The following is a 22,476-nucleotide window of genomic DNA, read 5'->3' as shown; positions in this document are numbered from 1 at the left end:
TTATATTTGACCTAGAAACTCTAACACCTCAAATGAGTAAACGTGGAGTCTACTGAAAAGATAACTAGAAATTACCCATTGATATCCAACATACAGCCTGCAAGGAAACTGTGGTTGTAGATGTGGTAAATACAGTAGCGCTAGTGTTCCAATGCGCATGCGTGGTTTAATTCAGACTATATAGTGTTGCTTCATGGTTCTGTTGTGTTTCACTATAACTAAGTAATAAATGAGATTACATCGTAACCTCATATACTACAGAAACGGTGTTGTGTTTATCATAGTGGTATGTGATAAATTATTTAAACTTTATCGTAGCAGCAATAAACAAGGATGTAAATATTTTCACCCTATTAAATACATAATTTGATTTTACTGTCTTATAGTATAGCATGCACCTATACTTCATGCACTTACAGCCCCTAAAATCATGAAAGCTGGACCATAATAATATCAAATAACTGTTACATCAAAACAAGTCAGATTATTAAAAAATGAAGAAAACTAACAAAAAAGAATAGGTTTAGTTACTCATACACTCTTAGAACTGTTATCGAAATCACTTGGCTAATTGAAAGATGCATGGTATATGTACAAAGCTGAGCAACACCCATCTAGTATTGTAAGCCAGTCTTTAGTAGTTGTCCCATTATAACTACATGTATTATTAACTCGAGGTCACTGTCCCATTATCATTAACTTGACAGTGTTGTTTATAGACAGTTCATGTCTGATTACTATACATATCAGCTACAGGTTATTCTAAGTCAATACAACAGACTTAAACAGTTTGTCAACTCAGGTGGTGCTCATGCAGTTCAGGTTAATGAATAACAGAAGCACAAGACAATGGACTCAGCTCTCCTTACATTTGTTAAAGTCTCATGTAGTAAAGTGTTCCTCGCTTTCTCTCTCTTGGTGTTCACACATGCAGTGTTGATTGGAAAGATCTGTTTTGAACTATAGCTTGTTCTATTATTAGAAAACCCTGTATTGATATCACACAAAACAACCCTTACAAGAAGGACTGCTAACAAGAAAACAGCAATGAAAACAAACTGGATCAATGGCAGTATGTACACAGATAACATCATCAAAAGATAAAAGCCCTGAGGGACATATTTCATTAAACTACGTAAACGTGACTGCAATTTGCAGGTACATTGGTCTTGTTCAGTCAGAAGCGCCACAAGTACAAAGTTCCAATAGTAAATCACTCTAACAGAATTGCAACCACCGGCTTTGAAACCATAACAATACAACGGATGTTGTAGTCTATTAATGAAGCAATTACATAGCAGCAGCAGGCTGTTTATATAGACTTCCTAAATGCAATTGGTGACATTAGATATGCAACACATGACTCGGGCACTTCAAAATTTGCATATGATGTCAACTCTGAAAGCAACTGACCATCTACACTTACACTAAAATGTAGCCTCAGTGCATTGCACGTAAATCCATGTTCGATTGGCAGTTTACATCTGCTGACCAGTTTGTGCAAATTATAAACTCCTCCTTTATAAGTGATTGCAAAAGACTGAAATGATTGTTACTAACAACATAAAATCACATCACCAAAAATAATTGCATAACGGACGTTTAAATATGGCTCAACACAAACGCCTTCTCCATTCTAATCAATAATAGATAAGGTTGGCGGTGGTCTAGAATGTGAGCACACCTCATCATTCATCAGTCCTTACAACAAACAGGGAGAGGCAAGAGCTGTTGTCTAAAGTATTCAAGCACCTTGTTTACAATGAATGGTAAGACTGTACTTGTTCAACTCTAAGAAAGTACAGTGAGACTTCAGAGTAAAGATGGCGTTTCTTGTTTACAGGAAGCATCGAGCAAAGACTTGGGTGTGCAGATCAGCGACAGAGTACACACAAGCACCACTCATCACGATCTGTTAAACAGAAAGAACTAAGGCGTCGTCGATCGAGAACTGTATTCACAGCCAATCAATTAGTCGAACTAGAAAGAGTATTCGAAATGACCCATCATCCCAACACTGCAATACGAAAACTTTTAGCAGAAACCATCAACACCCCAGAAACAACTATACAGGTAGACTATACACAAACATTTGCTTCATTTACTCTTCATCCAACAAATTTAAGTGGGTGCATAGACACAAGCATCTTCTGTCTTGTCACAGTCATTCAACTGCTTGTAAATGTAGGTGGTTCAAATCAGTTTCTTGATCTAGTCAATGTGTCTAGCTAGCTGCACATTCTTTACACACAATAATAGATATGCCTCACATTAAGCCTTGTGAACAATTATCTTGTTGACAGTACAATGTCTCTACATTGGTCAGGAGAACCACAACACCTGCATAGCTGTTCCTTGTATAAACAATAAATCATGAAGTGGCAGCAGTTGACTGACCACAGTTACCTAATTCACTTCTTGTGAGCAGTATAGAACAACAGCTTACAGTCAGTAATTAAAGTGGCGACCAACGAATCCTAACAAATCAGTTTCTGTACAATCTGGTGACAGACAACATCCTAACCTGGTTGTCTTTCTAGGTTTGGTTTCAGAATCGTCGAGCAAAGCTGAGATGGATGAGGGAAGCACAGACTGGAAAGAGACTTGTCACCCAGAACCAAAACAAGACGACAAACTTCTCATTGTCAAATTCTTCTCTTCTCCCTCTAACTCCTACCAGTCCTTCACCACCTTCTACATCTCATTCTACATTATTGTTTCATCGCAGCACACCCAACATTGTCACATCTCTGCAAGTTCCTACTCTCTACAGAAAAGCAGTTAATCCTCACCAGAATGATCAGTCATTGCAACTACATTTGGCACTAAAGAACCCTGCTCTGTCTGCATCTGATCTCTGCATTGTTAACAACGCAATTAAAGACAAACCAAAGAGATTCCACCCTTCTCCTCAACTCATTTATCAACAATTTACAACCAATAGACACAGTATATTTCCTCAACCCAACAAATCTGATGAAGAGAGGAAGATACTGAGTCTTGCAAACCTGCGTTTGAAGGCAGAACAACACAAACGTCAACTCGGCCTATGGGGAGCCATATAGACAGAGCTTCAGAGCAGCCATACAGGACAAGATATCACAAACTATGCTATTAAATTGATAAAGAACTATAGAGACAATCACTCACCAATCATCTAGTCAAGACAGCATCCTCATAGGACTGCTACTTATAGAAACAACACAGATTGATTTTGAAGAGAAAACTAACTGAGTTACAGTTGGTTGGTACTATGTAAGTGATGTACAATAGATCAATACACAAGTCCTTCACCTAAGACATAGCCAGCTAATGTGTCAATGGCATGGACAGGTGATGTATCAGATGAGCACAGTGGCCGATGGCAGACTGGATATCCGATAGCTTACCGCCAACGGTGTGAGGTCTCAATTGTCCCCTTTGCTTAGAACTTGCTTTTCGTCTCAGATTGGTCAGATGTTCATTCACTCTTTGCCAAGCACGTACATCAGCCAACATCTGAGAATAACAATGAGGCGACATACAAATAGTTAATGCACACAAACTGGACAATACCTGCACACAAACAGAGTGCTTGCACGCAATTCTTAACGATTGAAGAGCTGACAGTTGGCATGACACTTGTCGGTCATTCGTAGCCATTTCAAGCAACCTAACATTAATTCCATATTCCTTGTTATGTCTTAAAAGTAACTGCACAATATGTAGATACACTCGAGGTACTTACTTCTCCAAAGATTTGAATTTCTTCAATTGTGACCACAAACTGTCAGAGTGTAGTAACATGTTTCCTAATGCACCTAAAAGTACAAAAGCATTAGAATCAAACATATTACTTCAATTATTAAGCATTGTCTACTAGCAGCATTGGAACGAGTTCTTGGCACTTTGTCTACCAAAATACCAGTAAGTGCAGCCACAGAACCTGTCAATCTGTCATACAGCATATCACTGTGAAATGCTGCATTGCCCAAGGCAAAACTAGCAGCCTGTTGCAAAAATATGTTACATCAACATGTCAGTAACAAATGAAGCCACCAGTGGGAGCTACTAACTGCTCTAACTGATTGTTCTGAATCTCCTAGGCAATGAATTAGAGCTGGAATGAGCTTCAACCTGACAACAACCAAACAATTATGTAATAAGTAATTACTTATTTGCACTTCTAACCTCTTTAAATTGGCATAGAACACATCCGATGGTGCCAGTAGATTACCAAGCAAGCTACAACTTCGAGCACGCACAACACAGTCTTGATGAGAGAGAAGACTACACATGTCTATTGCCTCTCCTAGAACAATTTACTTCTTTAATACATAGAAAACTTGTTACACCACCCATACCATCAGTCAGGAGACCCCGACAAGTGTGAGGAGCAACTGGAACCTCTCCAACAGTGTAACACAGAAGTGACAATGCATTAGAAATAACAGAGGGTGAATGTCGAGTTGACAAAAGAAGTTTAACAGAAGCCACACAGTCATTCTATGACACATGTCAATTTAATCCCCATATGCTTGTTTCAAAGTGCTAGTACAGTACAGTACTCACATTTGCTTTCATTAAGTCCCAGAAGTGATCCATGAAAGGAGCGTAGTCGTGAGAAGGTACAACTAGCCTTACAAGAACGTCTAAAGAACAAAAACCAACCTCACTGACAGATAAATATGCAGCTAACTTGTTACAATGAGAATGAAAGCAGCCAACATGAAACAAACCCCCATATGGACAATTTGGTGTGTAATGTGCAAACTTGCATAATACCCCTACCAATGTGCCAGTATTATCTATGTCCTCTAGTCAAGAGAACAGCTGTGCAAGCACACAAAACAAAAGACAAACAAACAAACAATACACATACAAATAATTTTGACAAACAGACAGACAGACAGACAGACAGACAGACAGACAGAAAACACCCAAACAATACACAAAGATTCTATTGAACAGACAAACACAAGAACAGATCAAGGACAAAGTACATTATAAAAACACGACAAGATGCGGTAATTCCACAGTACCATACATACGTTGCATAACAATTGCTGTAAATAAAATACAAACTTAATTAACCACTTCCAACTCATGTTTTTGTTCCAGAGACACAAGAAGAAGAACAAGATATGCCAACTGACTATTCAAGCACACTGTAATGTGTCCGTCATTATAATACTGCGATTTAATTCCCTAGTGTTACAAGTTTCAACAGTTTTCCGATTTCATAGAGACAAGCATCTCACAAGACACACCAATTTGTAACACTTTAATTTGAGAACACAACCACCACACTGCGATCACTCTGCAGCAAATGTTTATTCATTCAAACCACATTTTACAGTAAAGCTCATGTCTACATGAAGGTTTTTCTCCTATGTACAATAGTGGACAAAAGTATTTGCCGGGCAAGAAATTTCAAGGGTTTTTCAGGATGTTTGTGTTTTAACCTAGGTGTGTATGTTGGTCAGTAGTGACCTGATGAATAATTGGAACCAACAACTGAGAATAGAATGATATGAAATACTTCAAAATATCCCTCTGCCGGTGATAGGACTCAATGCAGTTTTTCAAAACCAGTTCAGAAAATGCCATTTATGATTACTATAGTGACTGAAATTGGACATTTTGACCCACAATAGTGCTAATTGGTACAGAATTAAGTCTAAATCAGTTGGTTGTTGCAATTTAAGATTATCGTTACAACCTAGTTAAAAGCCAATTAAGTTTACATTACAACTTATCAAAGCATATTCAATGCAAACAATATTCCAACCCTTGAAAACAAACTAACTTGTCAATTTATGCTCATATCAGCACTTATTTCCATTCTGCAAGCCAGAATATAATGAAAAATCAACAAAAACCTACCCGGGGGGGGGGGGGGGACATACTTTTGTCCACTACTGCATATTGATAACCTATTGAGTGCACCATTGTGTGTTCTAACTTGTTTATATGTTCACGCTATAACATTAGTACATGCAGCCACAACAGTCACAAACCTGACAACATGTTGATGTACTTGTCATCCAAAAGAAATGAGCAACAGTGGAGAAGATTGAACAGCAAATTGCCCTCATACCACACACTGCAATGAAAATCATTTAGGTGTAGTATAACACATTAATATTAGAGATCTATTGACCTAAGAATGCTCTCAAGCATTGACAAACTCTTTTCTACAGCCAGAGGAATGTAGAACAGCTGAAGAGCCTGGAACAAGTACCAATCAAGTAATATCATGTGTACAACTACGTTACAATGTGCTACTTGTGATATCAACAATTCCGCATTCAGTTTCTCACTTGTAGATAAATTCCCTTTCCTGATCAAAGTGATATTAGATATCTTACAGAAAGCACGACACCAAGCGTCTAGCAACTAAACACCAACCTTCCTACAAACTTCGCAACTTCTGCACTAGTGACCATCAGAAGGCAGCAGCAAGTGAATGGACTATCACTATCGGCAAGCTGCGGAATGACAATATTTGGTTCCTACAGCATACAACAAAAAGTGCCACACAGACGAAGAAAAAGCACTGAGCAATTCATACAAAAATTGGAAAACCTCAAGTACAAATCAATAAACAATCAAATCATGCAAAAACGAGTAAAGTTACAGTTTGTAGAAGAAATGATTAGGCAAGCACTCAAGTTTATATAACTAGTTATTTAGTAAGCAAAGCAAAATGATTTAATTTACAAAAAATACCTAAACTCTCTCAAACCCTGAACTTAACAGCCACCATCAGGCTAATTCGACTAAACCAAAATTGAGCCACTGCCACAGAAATTATTCAACCTGTACTTCTCCTACCCTAACTGCTGCACGTTCAGTTTTAGCCAACAACACAGTCTATATTCTGTAACTAAGTTAATGTCCTACCAAAGTCATAGCCAAGCATCCCAACTGAGCTACACTGCAAACACCATGATACGAAAAGGAAGGCACCGTGCAACAACTACACAAAAACACATCAGCAGATACTATGAAAATATGACAATACAACAAGTACCTTTCACTGCTGTCTAGCTGATTTAGACAATCATGCAATGCTGTCCATAGCATTGTCCATGCAGAAGAGCTAACAAGTGTTTGAACAGCAGAGTTGCCATTCTAAAAACATATAAACCGAATGTCACTTGTCCAGAACAACAAATATTAACAACAAAGTAATACATGTTTAATTGTAGCATTAAGAATACATGGAATGCCATCTAATGTGCCCATTTGAACAGGAGTCTAGAACCAAAAACAGAAACAAATAAATAACTGGATTCTTGAGTGTTCCTTAAAAACAAATGTTACCTCAATTTGTTGAAAGCTTTGAGCCACAGTTGAATGATCTGCTATTAGTTTCTCTGCTACTAAAAGAAAATCCTTGATAACGATACAACTGACCGATGGCAAAGCATACAACGAGACCAACTTAGCCAGAAAGACTGAGCACAATACCTTTAATTGCAAGACATGATTACTATAGCCTGAATAACATAGTGCTCATGTGAGTAGGCAAAATGTTGTTGACATTACCTGATGAAGAGTTTCTTTGCCCTGGACAAGAATCTCATATGCAGTCTCAAAAAGGAGCTGCAAGCTATACACAAAACGTTCCTCAAAACTCTATAGCTATATAAAGTCTTTGTAGCACAACAATACTAACTGTGATGGCATCCACGTGTTAGATGGGCTGATATAATGCATAGCTGTTAGACAAGTTTTGATCACCGATGTGACCATAAGTAATCGATCATGTGACTCATCCTAAATATAACCAAAAATAATTTACAGATCAATACATATACACAAACAAAATATGCTGTGCAAAATGACACTGGTGCGTACTCATCAAAGCAACTCTATAAGTTCATCTATTACCCATTTCTCTTTGATAATGACTGAAACACTGCTAGCTTTCCCTAATAGTTCATATTCTGCATGGTTGTAATGAGAGCAACATATGTCTCAAATTCAAGTCTTCCTGATCAGTCATGCAATGTGGCTCGAGTGACTCCCAAGTACACATCAAAGATCAAAACTGACCTACCCATGCAGGTTGTTAATTATTTCTTACAGCAAATACAGAAACAGAGACAAAGAACCACACAAGAAGCCAGACTACACTTATCACCAATAGTCAAGAAGAAATTATTGTTGATGCTTCTACTTCTTCCTAACAAAATCATCCATAATTAACATTTGCTGTCAATTATATCCATAACCTCACTTGTTTCAGACCAGTAGAGTACCTTTGTCCAACCATCATACAACTGAGCAGCAACAGCCTACGGTGCTACCAGATGAGCACTGCATGCGAAGGGACTGATTTACAAACAAGACAATTAGTCTTTCCCATAAACTGGCCCATACAATAAGGTATACCTCCGCTAACCTAACAAGCTGTAGTTCTACTACATTCTTTCACAGCTTAGAGATTGCATGCATGGATTCTAAGAATGGTAACATACTCCAGGCATGAAAGACTGATTTGGAAACATATTTGCCATTTCAGTTATCTTAACAAGGCAACCAGCATGTTTAATTAATGCATCATCCTCGGTTTATTAACATTAATAACAAAATCACTGCAACAACATCATTTCCTCATTTCAGGTAGAAACTGTTATCCCTATCCCATATGCAAAATAAACTGTTGGAAGAGCTTTAATTAATCACCTGAGAAATACAAGCCTGAAGAAGATTGGCCATTCCCTGACAATATGTCTTACTGGAAACAATTTGTATAGCCAAGATAGGTGATATAAGACACAGTTCAGACACAACCTGAATAAACATCATCTACAGCAACAACCAACTACCAGTCTTAAATTAATAAACCTGCAGTGACTCTTGTCTTCCTAATTGACAGGCATATAACAGCAGTGTGTTGGCTGATTGTGGATACTCTTTTTCTACTAGACTTCCTATACTAACAGCAACCTATGAGATAAAACAGTACTATAGCTATAAGGATACAGTAAGAAGCAAGACTAGTAGGGTAGTATATTAAGTGTAAAAAACAAACAATACACCCTTACCCTTCTCAAGCAGACTGGCCAGTTAGACTACTTTTAGTAACAGACTTATAGTAAGAATATAAGTAACAATGCATGCCACAAACCAGTATTTGCTACAAAACTGTAAACTTGCATGACTGTTCTTGTGTAGCTGTTTACTAGATATGCATGCATGTGCATTAATGTCACTTGTATACACAATATTATCATTGTTCACGCACACAATGTGTGTGTGTGTGTGTGTGTGTGTGTGTGTGTGTGTGTGTGTGTGTGTGTGTGTGTGTGTGTGTATGTGTGTGTACCTGATGGTGTGTGGTAGGATCGTTTGTCATTAGAGATGTCAAAGTATTCATAGCAGAATCTAACAATTGACCTGATGGAACAACCTGACTCCCAGGTTCTATAAAAAAATAACACAAATACCATTTAATTACCACAGCATTTACTGCACAAGTGAAACTAACCAGGAACCAAAGCCTGAAGAATGATACACAAAACAGTAGTTTGCTGTAATGTTGCCTGATAAATTACTAAATTTGTTTGATGAGTACAACTACTACCAGCCTGGCATAAACTCTTCATCAACTACAAACAAAGATAACACACTGCATTCAAATGAATAAAACTAAAACATGATGATGAACCCAATTGCCTGTAGAGTGCTAATTTTTAGTCTGTTCTGTGCGTCTGGTCTTCTGTTGACTAGATGAGGCAAAAACGTTACTAGCTGCTCACAGAACTGCACAAATTGAGCCTCTTCCTCTTCAAAGCTGTCACAAAATTCATTAACATGCAGCAATTATGTAACATTTCAAATCATATCAGTAGAGAGGTTTCGAATTTTGAAACCTCCCTGCTGATATGATTCCATACATGCAACAGTACACATCTAATTTTTGTCCATAGCAACAGTGCCAACTCTTGACATATGCATGATGAAAACATGATAGATCTATTTTGTATATATGTCTGTAATAATGCCATTGCAAAGTTGTACTTTGATACAATATATCAAAAATACTTACAGCAGGACTCCATGCAGTTACCCAAACCACACAAGGTTGACCTAAAACCCCAGCTGCCGTTTGGCCACATGCATAACAAATACTAATAACTAGCTGCATATCCATAACAAATCCATCAAACATGAAGAAATATTGATATTTCAACTAACACCTGACTACCTATATTGAAGAATTTAGACAGCCGCATTAGCAATTTAGTAGGGATACATGCCCAACAAATAATTCTTGTGTGTCCAGCTACTGTAGTTGGCAAATTAGAGCTTATAAACATCTCCATCCAAAATCCAAGTCATACAAAATCAAAGAACCTAGAAACACACATTTAAACAAAATTGTGAATCATCATGGTTACTTGTAGTTGTGACACTACAACAAGTCTGCAAAGCATAACATAATCCGTGCAAGAACAAGGAACACCTTGTTTTTTATCTTTGATCAGTATCAATATTAGATTACCACTATCCTACTTCCCAGACTCTCACGTGCTTGGCTTGTCTCGGTCTGTTCTCACATGACACTTTTGGTGGATTTGAAAGTGTCTGACTTGAAAATGTCTTAGAGAAACCAGACATAACAAGCACAGGAGAGTCTGGAGACAACGCCAGACAAATACTACTGTAACTACTTAGCAGCTGTGCACTATAAACAGCATAGTACAGTCATCAAGTGAAGGTGGTGTGGTAGTCACAGCATGACACCACAACATACCCAGCTAAATCGCATCCATCAAAACTGGCATATATGAAGCAATTATGAACCTTTTGGATGACCTTGACTGTACAACATCTTCAGTAGACAGATGCAAATTTTCTGCCAAATAATATGTCAGCATATCAACTGTATCTGCTAAGACCTCTCCAATCCACTCCTGAGTAAAACACATCATTGAAAACAATACTAATCCTTACAGGTCAAGCATCTTACTTGTGCATGACTGGTGGACGTCAATAGCGTTTTAAAGATGGCAAGAGACAGTGATGGCAAGCCAATAGCAATAGCAAACTGCCAGCGATATAAATGTTCACTACAGCAAGACAGAAACACAAATATGCAATTGTAATGAGCACAATAAACTGGAAAACCACTTGTTTGTCTAAACATGTATTTGCCTGTGTGTGTCCACATGCACCTGTACCTATTGCATACATGCTTGTTGATCAGTCAATACATACACATTCACATACATACACACACATTTCATATGCAGATGTTATTACTATGCAAATCTACAGAGCTATAATTTCAAAACTATTGTTCTGCAACCATAAGCATTAAAAATTACACTTTATCTGTCTGTCTGTCCATCCGTCCGTCTGTCAAGCTGTACCATAAATTGAACACTATGTTAGCTACAATGATCTGCCCTAGCTCACTAAGCTCTGAAAGCAACACAACATCCAAAGCCAATCAACAACTACATGAACAATGCACCTGCATCTTTACAAAGCAAAGTGTGTGTGTGTGTGTGTGTGTGTGTGTGTGTGTGTGTGTGTGTGTGTGTGTGTGCGTGTGTGCGATAGCTCAGTAGGTTAGAGAGTCATCTTATGGAGTGTTCACATCCGGGACCTTAAAGGGTCGCAAGTTCAAGTCACAGTGAGGGCGAGCTATGGCATAATTTCCTTAAGCAAGAAACTAACACACATTTGCTTCTCTCGACTCAGGAGTATAAATGAGTACCTGGTCATTGACTGGGGTCCTAAGCGGCCATCGGCTGTGACGTGGCATCAGCCACTGGGGTCCTGGTGAGACTTCAGGTGCTCACACCACAGTTGGCTTCACAAGTCGGTGCTCCTGCGAGTGCCTGGCCCGGCTCCAGGAGTTTGCTAGCGCAGGCCCAGAGTTCCCAGAGTTAACAGCTGGGGGCGTGACCTCTGAGAGGCAGCTCCTGACATTTAGGATTTTTTTAGGTGCGCGTGTGCGTGCATGTGTGTGTGTGTGTGTGTGTGTGTGTGTTATTGATGTGTGTGTGTATGTGTGTGTGTGTGTGTGTGTGTGTGTGTGTGTGTGTGTGTGTGTGTGTGTGTGTGTGTGTGTGTGCATGTCTATACTAACCATTTAGTATGAAGAAGACTTGTAACAACCCTTAACACCTGCCTCATTCTTGAGCCACCTTCCATTAATCCTTCCCCAATCTGCCTCGCAGCAGATTGAAGACGTGACATGAGTTTTGAGACAAACACAGCATCAGTGACCAAGTATGCTGCAGTCACTGTTGGTCCAGGCACGCTGTCTCTCGAAGAACTGTTTCCTTGTCTGACAGTCATTTCTAAAAGCTGCTCCCACTCATCATCACTATCATCACCATCCACACTGTCTGTAGCTCTGCTATTTATTGTTGCAGCAGCTGAGTGAGAACCAAGCTGTCTATCATTGCTGTCCATGCTGAGCTTTCCGGTACACACTTTGTCTGCATTGCTTTTCACAAGTCTGTTGCCAGCCTGTCGATTACAATCAAAACCAAATCCTGTGCTATTGCTGTCTTGAGAAAAGATGCAATCATAAGGTATATTTAGACTAGTCTCAACAGCAAGAGAGTCTACAATGTCTGTAGATTGCTTTGCTGAGATTTTGAATTCAACAGCTGATTGACTCGGCTTCTAAAAACAATTAAGAAGGAAAAGGTATTATAAAGCTACACTAGTACTACCCCACCCATAGTAGCAATCTATCTTTGTGCGTTTACACTCCAACCAGCGCAGTTTGTACTCTAAGCATTTGCTGCTGTTGGCATAGAGGATGGCGTACAGTGGCTAGCAAGCACAAGTCACATCCGCATACTTGGTTAATTGAACAAACTCCGGCACATCTCATTTCAGGCCGACAAAGTCTCGTTTCTGGCCGTCGAAGGCAGTCTAGGCAAAATTTGATTCGACCGTTTGTCTCCAACGGCCGATCTCGACCCTTCCACCACATTTCGCGACAATCCGAGACTGGCGTCGTGTCGATCGGCACGTTACAGACATCCGGACATCCAGATAGACAGAAGCGAGGGTTGGCGTTATAGTATAGAATTATTGCACATAACAATTATCTATGTTGTCTTGTAGCAGTGAAGGTATCTCGCAGATTAGATACTCTAAATACGTCTATGTATACTAATAAATAAAAATGAAATCAGACTACAGTACACAAAGTAATCACAAATACCAGTCATTCAAACACAAACAAGAAGGCACACTGACAAATGGCAGATCAGCAGACTAGTGATACATACATAGATGAATATGTAGGCAAGTTGTAAGTAGACAGATGAATAGGCAAGCAAGCAGGTAAGTGGGTAATTGTAGGCAAGGCAAGCTACTATTCAAATTATTCAACACGAAAATACAAGAAAAGGTAAACCGATCGATTATCCACGCAACTGTGACAACACACTTACACTGGGGGTCCTGACAGGACCAGTTGGCAACATAGTTCTCCCTTCCTTAGCAACTTGTTCATGGGCAATTCCACTGAGGGAGGAGCTCACCTCAGAAACAGGCGACATACCAGCAGCAAAACTCCTTTCATCTACAATAATAAGTCTACAATTATCACCTTCAACAAGTCATTCAATATATAATGCCTGAGATGTTGCCTTCCACATAAACAGGTGCAACAAATGGATGATACAGAAGTCGAGGCCATGTTAGTCTTTTCTTTGGATCTTTCTGCAACAGACCGCTGAGAAAATCCTACAAATAATGCAATGAAGTAAACAGCAAACAACACTGCGGCTGACATACCTTGAAAAGTGCACTAATGTTTGAAGGCCATTTGATAGCATTCTTCAGTGAATAAACAAAATCCTTCAAATTGTGCAAATGGAAAAGAAAGATCCATACCTTAACAATCATGTTGACAAGTTTGACAATGCTGTTAGTATAGAATGGAGGTGTTCCAGCAAACAGCTCATAGAGAATACACCCTAAGGACCTTTCGCAGAGAAGACACAAGGTAACAACAAGAACAGAATTCTGTTAATACATTGCTCCATTTTCATTTACCAAAGATCTGAATTATGATCATATGGTTTCTCTTGTACAAGTTCAGGTGACATGTAGAGTGGTGTGCCCTGATAAATACACTGTCTTGTATATGTAGATATATATGAATTAATTCGTATTACATCTCATTCAGCATCCAATAACAGTTCTGTTGTACTTGTTTATATGTAATCACATTACTCCAGAGCTAGCTAATAGGCATCAATCATAATTAAGTAATGTTGTATAAGATTACAATAGTGTTCTAGCTTATATACAAAGATTTATGCTTGAAAAACTTGTTTTCTAAACGTGTTATGATTACAAGAGAACCGAGTTCAGCCTTTGTGTGTAAAAATGTATGGACAACCAGTTAGTTGTCAAAAAACATTTGTAGATGGATAAATAAATAGGAAAGATAATAGGTCATGGAAAGGTTTAAACCCTGGTGTTGCTTGTATCTCCTGTAAATAATATTATGTTGACTGTCAAGGCTTCATCTTTTAAGCCAAAGTCCGTAAGCTGTTTACAAAAATATTAATGTGCTTATTTACTAAACTGCGTTCACATGGTTATGAAAAACTCATGATTTGTACAGTAAACTAGCTCTAGAGGTAGGTTAGGTAGTCAATTCAGAAGTTTAGTTTATAGCAAGTGACATCTCTATTTGCTAGTCTGGTGTTGCAAAGACTTTCATACTGTTAATTAATAAGACATTGCCTGCTTAATCAACACTTATTACTGCATTCTTTCAGGGAAACACATACGACAATAAAGGAAATTTCATAAATGTCCTTTGCCTACAAAACTTTCAGAATTGTTTTAATCTTCTAGTCAACAGACAAGCCAGAGTTCAGCATACATGTGTAAAATGACTGTCATGAACAGGTCTATAGAGAATATGTGTCTAAAGTAGCTAGTTATGTGGTTTTAAAAATAACAATCTATGTAGTTGTTCAGTCAAAACAAATGCGTCATAATTTGCGACACAAAAACACCAATTTTTAACTGCCTTTCACTTTATTCCATAAACCTGTCATTGACAACATCAGAAGTATCTCATTGTTGGTTCATGTTTGCTTATAAAATTAAATTAGAACTGAACTGTTGCAGCCAGACAAATAGAGTTATAAAAAGACAACTGTGTTAACAGCCAACAGGTGCAATAATTAGACAACCAACTTAATCGGAAGTCAGCACTTTTATTTCTGCACTAAACATAGAAGGTCAGATAGAAGTTCAAAGTCCATTTAACACTACCACATTGTCAGTCCAAACATCTTATCATAATAAAGTGCTCAAATAGTATGTCCTTGTACCACCAGCCTACATTCACACTTACAACTTAATCCTTTTCAAAAAACTCTATTTATAAATTAATCAAGAGCAGGTGACCTCTGAACTGTCACTCACTACTTCCATATATGAAAATAATATTATCAGTTATTCAACTGACTGTGGCGACAAAATCAAGTAAAGGTGCCAACCTCTAATAATAGTAAACCATCAGTAGTGAAAATATAAGTTTAAATGACTGTGGCTTATACACCACAAAACCTACAAAATGTTATGAGTAGAAACAGACCCCAGCTGTTTACTACAAAATTCAATTCCAATAGACCAAACACTGTCCACTAAGTAATCACCTGGTCATCCCCTCACAATTGTGTGCACATTAATTCTATTCTGGTGCAAATCATTCACAGCAATGCTAATTATCCTCCTCATTATCAGCACACTCTATGAGCACAAGAGTGTGCTAATTGACATTGATGCTGGAAAATCAACTTGTAATGTAACGTGCATTATCACCACGTGCCACATTCTAAATATGCTTTAGGTTTATCTTCACCTGATTGCCTCTGTTGCCACAGTTAGTTCCACCTGAAGTTTTTGTCATACAAACAATTTTGTCCCAACATCAAATATATTCACTATGTTCTCAAGAATGTCTTGAAAACATTACTTGTTGTCTGTCTACACTAAAACCTGTTTGTTGAACCACTCCCAAAATTGACTACCTAAAACAAGTACATACATGTATCTGCTAAGACCTAGAGTATGGAAACAGTGCGTAATCTGATAAAACACCATCAAGAAATGGTCCACAGTAATCTTTCTCTGTGTGAGTAGAGACACCTGTACTGTACTTCATTGTGGCTGTTGATTCCCAGCATTCACAGTTCATTACAAACTAATGAAACCTCTAATGTTATTAACTATCATATTAGTTGTTCAAATGTGTCCAGTGCAATAGCAGCTGGTTGTTAACAGATGACGTCACTGGAAGAAATACCGTACTACAATATCCAGTGGAAATATTCCAGGCTAGCCGGCCATAACAATGGTTGTTCCACATAAAGTGTTTAGCTCAGCAACAGCTATGCTAGACTACATAAAAGCGAATACAATCTAATAGTAACATCAATGAAAGGCTGAGTCAAAGGGTTACATAAAATGGGCAACATAATAAAAGCCTGACCACTTCACACAAGTGCACACGCCCACACAATCATGTACACACACACACACACACACACACACACACACACACACACACACACACACACACACTAATCATAACACAAACATAACAACCACACCTTGATAGAAGTCAGAACTAGAGTATTCATGCTCATAGCCCTTGCAAATCTAAAGCAACAGATATTCGAACTGTCACCATTGATGCTTCCCAATACGTAAATCTACATACCCAAAATCACAAAGTTTGATTCGGCCTCCATGACAGACGAGTACATTCTGTGGTTTCATGTCTCGATGCATGATTCGATGAGAGTGCAGATAATAAAGAGCAGACACAAGCTGAGAAGCTATTCTTTGCACCTAAAATTTCACACACACCAGTTGACTGCAATTACCTCTTTTGAATAAATACGTGGCTTAACAACACAATTAAGATGCTCTCATTGCCTTAATAAGCATAAATCAGCTCTTACCCATAGTTCCTAACACTTGCGAACTACCATGTGTTAAGTTAAACAATTTTACCTGTTCTTCAGGAAACTTTTTGTCATCTTCTAATATTTGGAAAAGCTCTCCATTAGCAAACTCAGTGACAACACAAACCTAAACAAAACAAAGGACAGAACTAAGATATCAATTAGTTGGTTGTCCTAGGCTGACACAAATTTTAAAGTGTTCTGTAAATCGACGTAAATGTTTTCAATTAGATATCAATTAGGTATAACTGCAAGCTATAGTCCAGTGGTGTTGGCAGGCTTCGTAGATTAGGCGGCACAAGTATAGCAGAGCCATTTTGAAATACATGTAGTTGTAAAATTCTACGTCACTGGATATACATGCCACTAAGATCTACTTCATAGCAAAGCAGTTTTCTTGTTTGCATTAATCACAAGTCTGAGTCTGAGAGCGTGTTCACACCTAATCATGATTAGTGTAACGCCATTCTAATGCCCTAAAGAGTAGTATTACTACAAGTGGCATTAGTGGTTGCACATGACTTTGGCACGTGAGGTAGTATACAAGAAGAGCATGCCACCAATGTTTCTGATGTGGTGTTGTATGTTTAAACGTACAAACGCAGCAACATGGTGATGTACATGAAAGCGAAGGCAGATGTATACTACGTACATGCCTGTACAACTTCCTGCCGTCCCTGAAGGAGCTGTCAGAGAAAGCAAACTAAATGTTTCCCTCTTCAAAACCTAAAGCAATGGCTTCGTCAAGACAATTCACGCGAATTCTTGCCAGATACGACGATTGAAACTGTCGAGGCTAATTACACTCACGTGCTCATGTGACTTACTAATCATAGTTAGTGGTGTGAACGCGCTTGCGCTAATGTTGGCCTAATCTCAATTAGCTTAATCATAGTTAGTCCTGATGTCGGTGTGAACACGCTCTGAGTCCCACAACAATCATGAATGACACACATCAATGCAATGTAACAACTGTACTGTACAAGTTCACAAAACTGAAACGAGCTCTGAGTTATCAGCTTGATGGCCGACCCAATGGCCATGGAGACATTTTAATATTGACAAAAGGTAGAGTAACCTGACAACACATTTGCCTCTGCTGACTGACTGAATGTATGCAGAGCTATAAATTACAGAACTTGCAAATACCTCAGCCATTTCTCAAACGACCATAATATCCACTTAATTGAATAATTAATTATTGCCGAGCATAGTTAAAACCGTATGTACACGAACAAAGCAATCCTATTAGACGACTACGTCAGCACTTAATTTCCAACCGTAAATGATTCTAACAGTACCCTTTTGTCATCCAATCAAGAGCTGCAACTTAATTGCCGAGCATAGCAAGGCTTCTAATCCGGGTTGCACAACAGAAAGAGGCGTAGTCCTATATGGCTCTCCATTGAACTCTTGGTGTGTGTGTGTGTGTGTGTGTGTGTGTGTGTGTGTGTGTGTGTGTGTGTGTGTGTGTTTGTGTGTGTATCTGTACACACAAACCTCAAATTTCTCCTCCCCATGACCACGTTTCATTATAAGACCTACTTCAAAATCGTTTTTGTGTCCAACTACAGATCAGTATAGGAACGATTCGTGCAAGTGACCAAACGACGACGAATAAGCTTCATAAAGTTTGATCGCCCCATCCTTTTGTATTGTAATTAGTTGTATGGTATCCGTAGGCGTCTCGCGTTGGTGAGTAACATGTCCAACGGAGTTTTCTGACCGTCTACTGAAACTAGCTAGACAGTACGTATTTGTTGAAACCCTAGCTGTCATGGAAGTAAACATCTAAACTTCCTAGATTACGTATATAGGCCTGGTACCAGGTAGTCGTCGTTTCGCGATCGTGATCAAGACAATTGAAATGTACAGTATAAGTATGATCTCAGGAACGTTGTAACGATTGACAGTGGTATGGTATTTACTGACATAGAAATTAATATCGGCAAACATTGACTATCAACAGTGTTAGATGCAGCACAGTGTAGTAAAGGATTGACTGTAGTATGGGACGTGTGAATAATTGACTGTAGGTGGCATTCAGCTAGTAAAGGTGTTTCTTGGTTGTCAAGTACACACAATCCCTAGCTACAATACAAAGGGATGGGGTGAGGGAACTTTATGAGGCTTTTTCTTCGCCGTTTGGTCACTTGCACGAATCGATCCTATACTGATCTGTAGTCAGACACGAAAACAATTTTTGAAGTAGGTCATAGAATGAAACGTGGGCGTGGAGAGGAGAAATTTGAAGTTTCTGTGTACAGATATATATATATATATATATATATATATATATATATATATATATATATATATATATATATTTCTTCTTTCAAAATCAAACAATCCCCCAAACATCCCCAAACCAACAAGTCTGACATTACATTAGGTATATCCCAACTATCAACGTCCTGTACTTCAAGCTGAATTCTCTTATGAATCATTCTCGAGTTATGTTTCCATAATTGAATAGAAAGTTGCTGCATCGTATTTGGAAAGCCTGGTGGAATTTAAGGCCACTGACTGCTGAGGTTTTGGAAGCAATAGCTTTCAAAGTTTTGATGCTGAATAATGACCAAAGCCCCAAGGTCTCAACCGCTAAGGGGTAAAAGAGACCACCAGCTGCAGGAACTCTGTCTTCATGGCGAATATCCTTTTGTTCTTCACCTGCCTCTGCTGCAGCTCCAGCCCTTACAGCTGATTTTGTCACATATAACGGCTGCAAAGAGTTTCTAACTGTTACGTCACAATAGGCAGGTCGACCCTCCAAGAAATCAGGGCGAAAAACATCACCAGGACGGATTTCAGTAGAACCATTGCACCTCATTTCCCTCATAACATCTCTGTTCTCAAACAATAAGGCCTGGAAAATAACTTCTGCCAATGCATTGTGTCTAAGTGTGCACTCTGGACCAAAACCACAACCAAGAAGGTGATCTCCAAAAGTGTCAATGTGCTGACCACAACTATATATATATATACCAAGAGCTCGATGGATTGCCATATAGGACCACGCCCCTTTCTGTTGTGCGACCTGGATTAGAAGCCTTGCTATGCTCAGCAACTAGGGATTGTGTGTACTTGACAACCACGAAACACCTTCAGGTGTTGAATGCCACCTACAACTATTCACACGTCCCGTACTACAGTATGATCAATCCTTTACTACACTGTGCTGTATCTAACACTGTGCTGCATCTAACACTGTTGATAGTCAACATTTGCCAACATCAATTTCCATGTCAGTAAATACCATACCACTGTCGTTGCAACGTAACTGAGTGCATACCTAGACTGTACATTTCAATTGTCTTGATCATGATCGCGAAACGACGACTACCTGCCAGGATTAGATACGTAATCTAAATTACTAAGAAGTTTGCATGTTTACTTCCGTGACAGCTAGGGTTGCAACAAATACGTATTGTCTAGCTAGGACGCGGCGTTTCAGTAGACGGTCCGAAAACTCCCTTGGACTTACTCATCAATGCAAGGAGCCTATGGATACCGTAAAACTAGTTAATTAATTAGTTAATATCTACCTTCTTACCTCTTCGTCGGTTTCAAACGAGTCTAGCATTGTGATGATATTTGGATGCTTGAGGCCCTTCATCAGATCGATTTCATAATGCAGCTTCTTCAGTTCGCTGGCTTTCCGATTTGTCTTTGAAATGAACTTCAAAGCGACGGTCTGCAAACCGTTGTATACAGTAGGCCAGTCAATTTGCCCAGTGAGAGATGGCTCGCTTACTTTGCCAGTTTTCTTTCTTCTGGCTTTGTAAACTCGACCAAACGAGCCTTCCCCGACCATTGCCAATACATGGTAATCATCCATTCCTACCCGGATGTTTAGCGTAAAATTCGACTTGCGTTAACATAGTAAGTGTAAGTGCTGGTAGGCGCGCTTTGAATCATCACACCAGCTGTACTATGTAGTATGAATTATGGGCAGCCAGTTGTAAGTACAACACTTAGATTAATTTTGAACACGGCCATTTAATTAACTTACTAAATTAATTTTAGAATAGACGACGTACTACACGTTTTAATTTAATTAATAGTACATGAATATTTAGGTTATATAAAATTTTATCATCTTTCTGGCATGTTACAATGTTTTTGCTCTATTCTCCTATTTTTGTACTTTCAGTAGGCTCTACTTTTTGCAGTCGTCTAGGTTTTTTCTCTCTCTAAAACTGTCTTCTGCCATGCACTGTCATTTGTATGTGCATCAACTTGCTAATGCATCTGCATTATGTGCTATCTTGTTTGAACCATTTTTTCAACCTGCTTGTAGCCATGCAGTGTTAATTGAATCTACCACTATGTCTATATTTAGTGAAGGTCCTAACACCTACTTTGAATATATATTATTGTGTGGTCAGAAACCATGTATGGTGAGATACATGCAGTGCTAAATAGGGCATGCCCTATCTGGGAAGTCAGCATTATTGCAGCTTGACTAGCTGTCTAGAACTTTACTTAGCTAATTACTTGTCTACCACAGGGAAAGACACAGTTATAGCTCTCAGAGGAGTTTGCTATAATCTTTGAAAGGTGTATATCTAGAGCTGTTGAGAATGCACAGTACAGACTAGATAAATTTCAAAACGACTTTAGCTTAATAATAAAACGTTAGCTGTATCAATATAGAAAACAACTAATAATATGATTTGTTTGCATGATGATATCTCTCAACGTCGATCTTTGATTATTAATTAATTGTACACAATCATGTGATTGATCATACACAGAGCAGATCTTCAACTGCTAATAGAAAGACAATGTTACGACAGTAGAAACAAGAACGTGTCTATAGCTTTTTACACCACATTGTGAATGTATTGTGATATTAACTTAATTAATTAATCAAAAAATGAGGTAAGCCCCATTTGTCACAATATACCGTCTAATTACGCAACTAAACTACACAAATTTAAACCAAACAACTGCTGCATTTGTGTGCAACCTGTGGTCCGCATGTCTTCAACGTTGATTGGAAACAAGTCGTATCTATAGCAACGACAGCCACAACATGGCGGACACAAGTTGGGTCTTTCCCGACTAGCCACCCACATGTGCATACTAAACGTCATGCTAGGCAAGCACGCTTGCTCGCGCTTGACACATTGATTCTACTATAAATGGCTACAAAATGCGTGAAGCCATTCGTTTGTCTAATACCATTTGTATTAATTAATAATTAATTAACTAAATAGGGCGAAACTAAATTATTATTGTTTTAGGTAGCTATAGCATCACAGTGGTACACGTACGTTGTTTACGTCTATTAACTACGCTCGGCAATTACTAAGTTGAATTTTCTATATGTTATAATTATGTGTATCTGCATGTTTGTTTAATTAACTGATAAATCATTATTAAAATTGAATAATAAAAATTACTTTTATATGCAGTTTTGTGTGTATCATTCATTATCATATTTAATGTTAAATCTAGAAATTTTAAAGGTGACTTTCTAAGTAGAAATATCTGAATACAATGA

General features: G+C 38.4%; 1 protein-coding gene across 1 annotated transcript; it reads right to left on the bottom strand.

Annotated features, from left to right (window-relative positions):
• Positions 1-3,079: 3,079 nt before the first annotated feature.
• Positions 3,080-20,805, bottom strand: LOC134184104 (serine/threonine-protein kinase 36-like). Its single transcript, XM_062651724.1, has 36 exons — positions 20,722-20,805; positions 20,521-20,661; positions 17,017-17,094; positions 16,721-16,851; positions 16,611-16,659; positions 14,029-14,096; positions 13,867-13,957; positions 13,768-13,809; positions 13,608-13,716; positions 13,422-13,552; positions 12,095-12,639; positions 10,967-11,066; positions 10,801-10,910; positions 9,670-9,787; positions 9,482-9,602; positions 9,320-9,417; positions 8,839-8,940; positions 8,677-8,784; positions 7,664-7,764; positions 7,534-7,597; positions 7,309-7,455; positions 7,180-7,242; positions 7,016-7,116; positions 6,886-6,961; positions 6,391-6,494; positions 6,268-6,322; positions 6,143-6,210; positions 6,000-6,085; positions 4,552-4,631; positions 4,344-4,485; positions 4,171-4,291; positions 4,056-4,116; positions 3,860-3,989; positions 3,728-3,800; positions 3,556-3,652; positions 3,080-3,498 (listed from the first exon to the last, which is right to left on the bottom strand). Exons 1-36 carry the CDS (start codon positions 20,803-20,805, stop codon positions 3,310-3,312), a joined length of 3,984 nt encoding a protein of 1,327 aa, XP_062507708.1. The 3' UTR covers positions 3,080-3,309.
• Between the last annotated feature and the right edge of the window lie 1,671 nt (positions 20,806-22,476).

The sequence above is a fragment of the Corticium candelabrum genome, chromosome 1 (genome assembly GCF_963422355.1).
Source record: "Corticium candelabrum chromosome 1, ooCorCand1.1, whole genome shotgun sequence".
NCBI classification, from domain to species: Eukaryota; Metazoa; Porifera; class Homoscleromorpha; order Homosclerophorida; family Plakinidae; genus Corticium; species Corticium candelabrum.
Note: the sequence above shows the minus strand (reverse complement) of the source record. Positions and strands in the feature narration are given on the sequence as shown.